Source organism: Myotis davidii, unplaced genomic scaffold (genome assembly GCF_000327345.1).
Source record: "Myotis davidii unplaced genomic scaffold, ASM32734v1 scaffold64, whole genome shotgun sequence".
Lineage (NCBI taxonomy): Eukaryota > Metazoa > Chordata > Mammalia > Chiroptera > Vespertilionidae > Myotis > Myotis davidii.
Genome location: NW_006296226.1, coordinates 4,473,241 through 4,483,925, shown reverse-complemented (window position 1 = coordinate 4,483,925; position 10,685 = coordinate 4,473,241). Strand labels below are relative to the sequence as shown.

The window sequence follows — 10,685 nt, the reverse complement described above, 5'->3', positions numbered from 1 at the left end:
CGGGAGGCCGGCAGCCCCGCCCCGCCCGCCGCCCCGCAGGAAGTGCGCCCTGAGCCCTCGGCCTCGGTCCTCCTAGTGTCCAACCTCGCCACCTAGAGAGCGGCCCTGTGGAGGCTGCGCGCTGTGCCCAGCGCAGATGTTTAACGGAAATCGGAGGTGGAAAGAGACGTTGGAGGAGCCTGTTCCATTCCACCCGCGTTTACTGGCGCGCCCACGGGCAGCCACGCTTGGCGATAGGGGCTTTGGAGCACGCACCTGGGTCAGGATCATCTGGCCCTTAAAATAACCCAAAATGAAAGGAATTGTGAGCCATAATAGCAGTGGCATAAAGGACTATTATTAGGCTCAAAGGAGAGAACCATTCAAGGAGATGACCTGGGGTTTCTTCAAATGCACGCTGAGACCCCCATGCCATCTTGCTTCTGCAGCTAAGCTGCGTTTATGTAAGGTTAAACCCCGTGAGTGAACATCAGTAAGCAAAGAGAGGGAATGCTACCAATGATACGACTTTAAACTCACACCTGGACTGAACTGAAGCTTTTTGAAAGAACAGTGAGATTTTCATGCTTTCTTTGCTTCCTTTCAGGCCTTTGGCTAAGCTGGATTCTCAGCTTTCTTCGCAGAGTGGAGATAGGCAGTCATTGCTTCAGCCACGTGGGGTGGAAGTTCACTTCCTTTTCCCACCTTCCCTGTCTCTGCGGCGTTTGCTCCTAGGCCAACTCGGTGGAGGCTATCAGTCCAGGCAAGAACAAATCAATACTGACAATGTCACAGGTCGGGTGGCTTATTGTGAGGGGGCACATTTTTTCCCTATCTGTAACCAAACTCTCGGTTTGTCCCGTTTCACCACAAATCTTGAAGCTGGGATTCACTGTGGTCTCCACCACACTTTAACCTAGAAACAAGTGATGTTTCAGCAGTAGGAGAATGCAGAAAGTTGAAACTGACCCAAAATATCACTCAGAGACTCAATGAGCTTCGAAGATCTTCCTTATTCTCCCCAGCGTGATTCACTGGGCCTTAGTCCTCAGTTACCATCTTTTGTCCCCTCCGCACGTGTCTGCCTTGTAGGGAGACTAGGGGTCAGAGGGCACTGAGAACAATTTTAAGTGCTGCATCAACCTTACAGAATGCCAATGTCTGGTCCTCTTGGAACTGGGTAAGATTAACACTTTTATATTCAACAGCTTCTTGACAACTGCTACAGACCCTATTCATGGTTCTTCTGATTGGCGTTAAAATAAACAGCATGGCCGAAACCGGTTTGGCTCAGTGGATAGAGCGTCGGCCTGCGGACTGAAGGGTCCCAGGTTCGATTCTGGTCAAGGGCATGTACCTGGGTTGCGGGCACATCCCCAGTAGGAGATGTGCAAGAGGCAGCTGATCGATGTTTCTTTCTCATCGATGTTTCTAACTCTCTATCTCTCTCCCTTCCTCTCTGTAAAAAATCAATAAAATATATTTAAAAAATAAAAAAATAAACAGCATGAATATAACTAGAAATGAGTGTTCTATAGAAGTATAGCATAGGGATTTCTTATGAATGGCGGTATTTATTTTAGCAACCAGGCTGCCGTACCCTAATGGAGATTTTATTAAGACTCCACACAGCTTTCTCTTCAAGGACACCAAGGAAGAGTTCAATGTGATTGACATTGGAAGTCCTACTTGGTCACCACAAGTGGGTGACCCTGAGCAAGTTGCCTAACATTAATGAACCTGTTTTCTAACCTAAAGGGAGGAGCACAGGGAGCAAGGTAGTGTTGTGAGAATGAAATCGTATTCCTAGCAAAATACTGGTTGTGGTATAGACGCTCCCCTCCTTTCCCTCTCTGTCAAGTTTCCTCTGCTGCTCTTATGAAGTGATAATCCCAACATCTTCATAATTAAACATGCTGCACTCCAAACTCCTCTGTTTGCTCAGTTTGAGTCAGAGTACCAATTTGTATGCTCCCATCCCGCCAAAAAAAAACCCTAAAACAAAACAAAAACATAAAACCGGAGTTCCTGAAAGGCTGGATTCAAAATTGAAACAGTTTATTTATTTATTTTTTAATTTCCTGGTTGGTCAGTGGCATCTGGCCACAATGATCCAGTGGGTAGTCATCAAAACTAAAGAAAGTGAACTTCGGTGGAAAACATTTTGGTAAAAGTTTCCACCATTCATTTTTAGCCCAGGACTGCCTATTCATATTCACCATTTCCTGTTGTATTGCAGTGTTCCTTGTGGTGGAAAACTGATAGTGAAATAACGTTAAGTGTCCTAAAGTAGATGACTATGTTTTTACGAAAGGTTTTCAAAGCAACATGGTGCTAAGGAGGAAACGTGAAGTTTTTATGAGATTTTATTTTATTTCTTATTGATTGGTTTTCAGAGACAGAGAGGGAGAGAGAAAAAACATCGATTTGTTGCTCCTCCCATTTATGCCTTCATTGGTTGATTCTTTCAGGCCCTGGCCAGGATCGACCCCACAGCTTTGGTGCATCTGGACGACACCAACTAACTGAGCTACTTGGCCAGGGCCTGAAAATTTTATGTCAGAACAGAAAATTATTGCATTTGGTGGAATTTTTGGAGGGCTGAGCTCTGAGGAAGAACAAACTAGATATGTGTGTGTGCAAGGGTGGGGTGGCGGGGGCACAGGAAAAATGCCACCAGAACCCAAGAACTGAGTGTGGGGCCTTCCCGCATCCATAGGGAATCTTAGGCATTTAGGCTTGTGCCTTGCAGGGGCCAGGGCCCTAGGCCCCAAAACTGGTAAGTTTGCCAAGCTGGAATCCTGTAAATCTCACTAGCAAGTCTGTGAGAACTTTACATGAGCACCCAGACCTCAGAAACAAAGCAGAGCCACAACAGAGCATTCTCTTTCTCTCCCCTGGTACAGCATGTGCTTAGGCTGTATTCATGTTTGTGTTAGCTGCTCACCCGCTTCTGGTTTTTAATACAATCATGGCTTTATTCTACATGGTATCCCAAACCCTGCCTCAAAATAACACCAGCACTTCTGAAGTGGACGGCTGATGAGGACAAAGGAGGTTTTTAAAGAGCATTCGGAGTGACATGGACAAAGCCACAGAGGGCTGTCTCAAACAAGAGGGACAACTGAGAAGGCGCTGTCGCCAACAGAGGCAAAATTGTGTGGGTGAATTAATTCAGCCAATGGCATCCCAGGAAAAAGCAAAAGCCAGCAGGTCCACTTGAGGCTAGGATCTGAAGAGTTTTGCAAACAAGAAATTGGACCTTGCCCCAGAACCAGCAGAGGTGCTTGAGGGTAAATGATAGGACATTTATCTTTCTATATTGAAGTGCCTGGCCCCCAAAAACATGGAGACCCTTTGCAGTGGGTAATGCAGCACAGATCATGGGATTGGTGCCCAAGGACCACCTACCTGTGAGTTTGTTCACGTGCCAACTTCTAGACCCCACCTAAGAGATTCTGGTCTGGGGTGGGGCTGAAATCTAAGTCTTTTATTAACAACTGATGCTCATGTTGATGCTGGTCTATAGGCTGTACTTTGACAGACACTGTACTTAGAGCTCCACCCATTTCTCTAAACCAGAAATTGACATTCCAAACCTCCTTTTGTATATAGTATTTTAAGTGCTTATTTTGGAGAAATTTCCTGTTTCCTGAAAAGTGCTTAAAACACAAATTTCTCTTACAAAATGCAATTGCAGCGAACTCTACCCTATGCTTTTATGGTTATTTTTATTGAGGACCTACCAGGTGCTTCAAGGACAGAGGGGCTCAGATGAACTAAATTATCTGTTGACATTCATTTTTTAGTGCTGGCTATGAAGTGCCTCACGATAGAGTGGATATTTTCCAGAGCTCCAGAAACTTCTTTTGGCTGGCCGTGTGGGCTCCTAGTAAGAAGGGCTTCCTCTGGCCCTAGAAATGCAATTCACCACCATCACAAGGGACACCTGCTACTTGGCTTTCTTCACAAGCAGGCTCCGGAGTGTGGGGATGTGCACGTATCCTTTTGTGGTGGCCACCCAGCAGGGGCTGGGCCGGAGAAGATACTGAGCTGACAAGCCCTGGCACAGAACCTTATTCACCGTGAATTTTTGGATAAGATAGAAACACCTATTTACTGGCTCTGTGCTCCATGAAAGTGTGTGGGTCCATTACTAGGAATGATCCTTAAAGGGCATCTAGAAGAGGAACATTCAGATATCATATGACCCAGCAGTTTCATTCCCAGACCACAAGAGAAATGCATGTGTATCTTCATCAAAAGATGGATTCAAGAATCTCCACACTGGCGCTTTTATAAGTTTACATAATCAGGCATCTGGTGCATGATCCAAACTTCATAAATGAGGAAGCTGAGGCCCAGAGATATTAAGTAACTTGTTCAAGGCCAAACAGCTAGTGCTATTGCTAGTGCACCCTTCCAAGTGGATGCATAGGGTCCACATGTGGGTTTGGGGAATACTAGTTTAGATAAAGCCAAAAGGTAAAGGAATGAAGAAAGAAAGAGGCTCCGCTGGAGTGGTTCAGTTGGTTGAGTGTCGCCCTGTACAACAGTTGAGGTGCATAAGGAAGGCAACCGATCTATGTTTCTATCTTACATCAATGTTTCTCTCTCCATTCCTCTCTCTAAGCATGTCCTCGGGTGAGGATTTAAAATTAAAAAAGAGGGTGCTCAGTAACTTTTATTTGCCTACCAGTCATCTGCCCCTTTTCACTCTTGTCCTGTCTCTTCCTCTCTCTCCCTACAAATGCAGTTTTGTGAGGTTCTGATGCCTAGTGCTGCTACAGCCATCTTGTGGCCAAGAGTGGAGACATACCCGATACCCTGAGGATAGCAGAGTGGATAAGAGCCTGTGTTCTGAGGGCACCAGTGAGCCACTGCACCTCACCCCAGACATCTTAAGTAAACCATAAACGCCACTGTGGTCTCAGACAGTTTAATTGGGATCCCTGTAACACAGAGTTGAATTCATCCTTAGAGATTCAGGAGACAAGGCATGCAAGCAGGCAGGAGAGAAGCTAAGAAGCGAGTTTCCCTTTGTGGGTCATGGTGTTCCTATCAGCAGAACCATCCTCCTGTCACATGCATTTTCGAAAGGGGAAATAGACTCCTGGGGTGGGGGTGGGGCAAAACACTCTTAGATATTATAAGGGCTTGTGCCCCTCCAAAGTTACCTGCCAAAATCTTATGTCTTAATATTTACTTTTTCTCATTAGGGAAAATTTAAACCTAATCAACTTTTCCCCAGTGGAGGCAGTGATAAGGAAAAAAAAAAAAAGTTGAGAAACACTGTTCTCTAAGATGTGAAAAAGCTGTAAGAGGAACAGAGCTCCTGCCTCTGAATTCCACCCGATCTTCCCACACCTTTGCCCCACTGGGGTAGCTCCAGCCACGCCTGCTCTGCCAGCCCCTCCTGCGCTTTGTAAACCAGGTGACTTGTACAGGCCCTCAGGCTCATCCTAGTCACACAGAGGTGGTGAGACTGCAGGCACAAGGCCTTGTCCTTCTGTATAAGCTGTGGGCAGGGTAGCAAGATGGTGCTGGGGCCACAGCAAGAGAAGTATACTCAGTACCCAGGTTATATATAGATCCAGGCGAGGTGACTTGCTAATGATAAGGCTTCCCTCACACTGCCAGCTACATGAGGTAATTAATTATGCTGAAGCTTCAGGATTCTCTGATCAGTTTTCTGTGCCCCAGCTCAGGCCTCTTATGATATGGCAGGCAGCACACCATCACCACCACTCGTGAAGAAAATGGGAGATTTAGGAAGCTGCGCTCGCTACAACCCATTGATCTGATTCTCTCTGCTTGTGAGAATAGTAGCCTTTGGGCATAGGCCAAAACCCCCAGAAACTTCTAGAAGTTTTATCTGTTGGAAAGCTCATTTTCTACAAAATCAAACTCAGTCCTCTACAAGACTTCTTAAATCATGCTGTCCTACACTAGAATGAAGGTTCATTCAGTTCCAAATGTCTAGTGCTTATAGTGTCTCCTGGCGCCTCCAGCTTTGACCTTATAAGGTTGTTAGTCTCATTCAACTGCTTCTTGTCATCAAGTCAAGGCAGACCCATGTTCTTCCTAGGAGAAGCCACACATCTAGTCCCATGGAGTGGGATCTTAGGAGTGACTGATGGTACAAGCAAAGTGATTTAACACTGACTGAGAGCAGAGTTCTAGGTTTACCTCGACTCCTGGATTTCTGTACAGCCTCAGAATTAAGGTCTGCTCTGTTGACTTGGTTCCATCCATTAGCCCAGTACTACCTAGAACCCTGCGTAGTGTTGACACACAAGTACATGGCCAGTTACTGTCTGGGGATCAGGAAACTGAAGAGGACACCAGAAACTAAAGCATGTCACTGCTCTCTTCACAAAATGGAACATATGCTACAACATCATAATTTGTGTAATTACTAATAAAAGAGAATAATATCTCTTTAAAGCTACTCTTGTCTGGACAGCTCCTGTATTTTTATTAGAGTAGAGATATTGCTGCTGATGGCGTCCCATCAAATGGATAAGAGAAGCTACATACTGTCTGCTCCTTCCAAATGAGACCCAGGGGGCCTTCGGCTAGTCGGGCAGTGAAAGGCAGTAGAAAGAATATCTCTCACCTACCAGTATGGCTTCAGGTGGTACAGAAATCGACAGTGCAGTTGGCCAGGTAGCTCAGTTGGTTAGAGTGTTGTCCTAATATGCCAAGGTTTCAGGTTCGATTCCTGGTCAGGGCACATACAAGAATTGACCAATGAATGCATAGATAAGTAGAACAAATTGAGGTTTCTCTCCCTTCCTCTCTCTCTCTAAAATCAATAATAAACACACAAATAGAGATTGTGCAGAGTTGAGTGGGGAGCCAAGATTTAAAAATAAAAAATAAAAAAAAACAGGGTAAGGGATCTGAATTGGTCACTAAAGCAAGGGGAGGGTAGTCCAAGCAGATGTCAATGGTGAAGAAAAGAGCCAGGGTTCAAGAACCAGGACAACATGTCCAGCAAAGAAGCCTCTGATGATCCTGAGCGGTGTCTTGAGGCAGGGGAGGACCGGGGATGCCAGTGTGAACCAGTGTGCTTGCTGGGGTGGATGCGTGGAATGGTCCGGACGGTCAGAATCTGCTGTTCTGGAAGGCTTCTCTGAGCTTGCTGGGGGGATTTGGACAGGGGAAATGACTTTTCAGAATTGCTCTCTGACCCACCTACATAATTTGTTCAAAGTAAGCAACTCATTGTCAGAAGGCAGGATGCTTTCTTGGCCTAGATATGCTCCCTCAGGAAGAATGCGGCCAGCAAAAGGATCTTCCTCTCCCTCTTAATTTAAACTTTTTATTTTAGAATACTTTTAGATTTACTGAAAAGTTGCAAAGATAGTACAGTGTCCTCATATGCTCCTCACCCAGAGTTAACGCCCTAGGTCATGAAGGTACGTTTGTCACAACTAAGGAGCAACACTGGGACATTACCATCAATATCCACACTATATAATGCAGCAGTAAAAAAGGAATTAGAGCTTTGTGTATCAGGAGGTCTATGATAAATTAAAAAGGCAAGTGCAAAAAAAAAAGATTAAAAAATAAATAAAATAAAAAGGCAAGTGCTGAAGTAATATGTATACTGGGATTACTGTATATGACTGAATGTATACGTGTATGTGTTTACATGAAAATAGAAAACACATAATAGGATATGAACTAAGCTGTTAAGGTTTTTAACTTGGGGTGAGGGGGCAGCAGGGCAGGCAGGGATCAGATTACCATTTTCTTTCTACAACTTCATAATATTTACTTTCACACATTACAACGAGCATTTATTTCTTCTGTAATTTGAACACTCTACTAAGAAAAAAATTTTAAATCAAAACATGAAACATCTGAGTTAAACACTTACAATGCCCCCTACTTCTTTTACAAAGCTAAGCAATATTATTTGTGTCAGCTGACCTCTTGCTTGCCTTTCTCCACTCTTAAATTGATATAACTATAAAAAGAAGGGTAAGAAATCCCCTCTACACCCCAATTAAAAGTGCATAGCATTTTTTAAAAAAACTCTTATGACAGGCATGGCTTTCTATTTCAAATTAAACGTATCCGCTACTCAACAGCAGCAAGGACACCTCCAGGCTCAGTCCTAGGCTTCCACTTACAGCCATGTCGCAACCCTCTCTTCCACTTTACAGACATGTTCCTCTGTGTCCTACCTCACCTCATCAGATGTGAGAGGTGTTAACAAGCAAGGTTGAATTCATGTCATACAATTTGAGGTGGACTACAGAAGTATTTTCCATTTTTAAAAAACTTCAATTTTACTTATTCAAATTCTTCCTGCTTCAGAATTGTCTCTTTGCTGTTAACTTTATACATAAGGTGTATTTTTAACTGGAGCTGGTATGTCCTCAGCATCTTTATTTTGAAGATGATCTTAAAAGGTTTCTTAATATTCTAACTACATTCTGAATATAAAATATAACATAGCATATGATGAGCCATCTGGATGACCACTATTTAATCGACTAATGAAATAGATGTCAGTGCCCACATTTATATATATTTTTAAAATATATATTACTGATTTTTTACAGAGAGGAAGGGAGAGAGATAGTCAGAAACATCGATGAGAGAGAACCATCAACCAGCTACCTCCTGCACACCTCCTACTGGGGATGTGCCCGCAACCCAGGTACATGCCCTTGACCGGAATCGAACCCAGGACCTTTCAGTCCGCAGGCCAAGGCTCTATCCACTGAGCCAAACCGGTTTTGGCGCCCACATTTATATTTAAGATTTAAAAAAAAATACCCAAATCTTTCGACTTTAATTTTCTTATGCTGCTGATGAAAGCACAGCAACAGGCTTAGCACAGGTAAACGTACACCTAGTCAGGCCCATCTGAACAACTGTGGGACCTGTGGCAAGACTACAGAGGCAGGCTCACATTCCGTCCGTCTAAATACTTGAAAGTTATAAATCAAGCTGCAAATGTGTGTAAAGCTATGGCTTCGAAATGACTGAGAGTTGGCTAAATATCAAAGACAACTTACTCTATTATTTTTCATGTCTAGGTGGTCTGTTAATATTTGATATGAGTAATAAAATCAATACATAAACAGTTTATAAAATGTCTCTCTATTGCTTTTACAGGAGCAAAATAATATTTACATTATTATCCTATAAAATAAAAGCCTAATATGCTAAGTGTCCACTTGTCCGGTCACCCATTCAACCAATCAAAGCATAATATGCTAATGATATGCTATGGCCACTCAACCACTCCCTATGACATGCATTGACCCCACTGGTGCACGAATTTGTGCATAGGGCCTCTAGTAAGATTATAAGATGTATCACATAAATTGTGTTCCATAAACAGTGTTAAAAGATAAATTGAGGCATATTGGGGAAAAGGTTAGGGGAGCTCCACAGACAGGAACTGGGGAGACACTTCATAGAGAAAAGGTAATTATTGATTGGATATAGCTTAAAGCCTAGTTGGCTGTTTGTAATTGGTTGTCCTTAGGCTTCAATTCTGTAACCTTAAGATATTTGCATGTTTAGATTTTGGTTCACTTATGCAAGCTGCTACAGTATTAGAACCCCCTCAGTCTAATGGTCTCTTTGTATAATCAATATAACAATAGTTATGTCCAACTGGACACACTTCCTTAAGTGGTTATACTTCTTAGATGTTTTTTTTTATTATTAATTTCAATTTAGATAAAACATGTCCTCTGTTAAGGAAGCAATTGAAATTGCCAATTACTAAAGTAATACTTAGATTCAAAACTGAATCACAAATTTTATATATCATATTACAACATTGACCCCTAGCCAGTTTGGCTCTGTGGATAGAGCATCAGCCTAGAACTGAAGGAACCGAGTCAGGTCAAGGGCACATATCTCCATTGCAGGCTTGATCTCCAGCCCTGGTTGGGGCAGGTGCAGGGGGGCAACCAACTGATGTGTCTCTCCCACATCAATGCTTCTCTCTGTGTGTTGCTCCCCCTCTCTTCCACTCTCTCTAAAAATCAAGGGAAAAATATCCTCGGGTGACTAACAACAACAAAACCACACTGAAATGGTGATGCATATGATAAATCATTATCTCAGAATATTCGTTTATATTTTAACTCAATCCACAACTATCACGTAGAATGCAATCTTTACCATCACTTCAAGTAGTATCTAGCACAGTGGTTCTCAACATTCCTAATGCCGCCACCCTTTAATACAGTTCCTCATGTTGCGGTGACCCCCAATTTCATTGTTACAAATTGAACATAATTAAAGAATAGTGATTAATCACAAAAACAATATGTAATTATGTATGTGTTTTCTGATGGTCTTAGGGGTCGCGACCCACAGGTTGAGAACCGCTGATCTAGAGTCATACAGCAAATAATCTGTCATGCTTCACTCATGTGTTAAGAAACAACAGACCCCAAATGGAATCACTTTTGCTAAGCCCACATCACAGAAGCAAAACTTAGTTCCTAACTTAATTATCACAGAATAGCAATAGAGGATTAGGGTGGCTTCAATTGGAAAGTGAGGACTATTATCAACTCCACTTTGATACTGAAAGTCTATAATAAACATAATGGCTCAGGATGAAGTAATTCACACACTGCTATCTCAAGTTTCCTTATCATTTGACAAAGCCATAGGACTATAACATGCACTCCTTTTATCCTGGACTTTCCCCTAGTACC

At 43.0% G+C, this 10,685-nt stretch overlaps 1 protein-coding gene and 1 non-coding gene across 2 annotated transcripts in view; one reads left to right on the top strand and one right to left on the bottom strand.

Annotated features, from left to right (window-relative positions):
• The window catches only part of SNX30 (sorting nexin family member 30), a 110,309-nt gene extending 102,180 nt beyond the window's left edge, over positions 1-8,129 (bottom strand). The window contains exons 1-2 of the mRNA XM_006771232.2: positions 8,124-8,129; positions 85-276 (exon numbers count right to left, since the gene is read on the bottom strand). Coding sequence (XP_006771295.1) covers positions 85-276; positions 8,124-8,129 — 198 coding nt within the window. The remainder of the gene's footprint in view (positions 1-84; positions 277-8,123) is intronic.
• On the top strand, positions 6,643-6,715 carry TRNAI-AAU. Its single transcript has one exon. It is a non-coding gene; the product is annotated as a tRNA-Ile (tRNA).
• Positions 8,130-10,685: the final 2,556 nt, after the last annotated feature.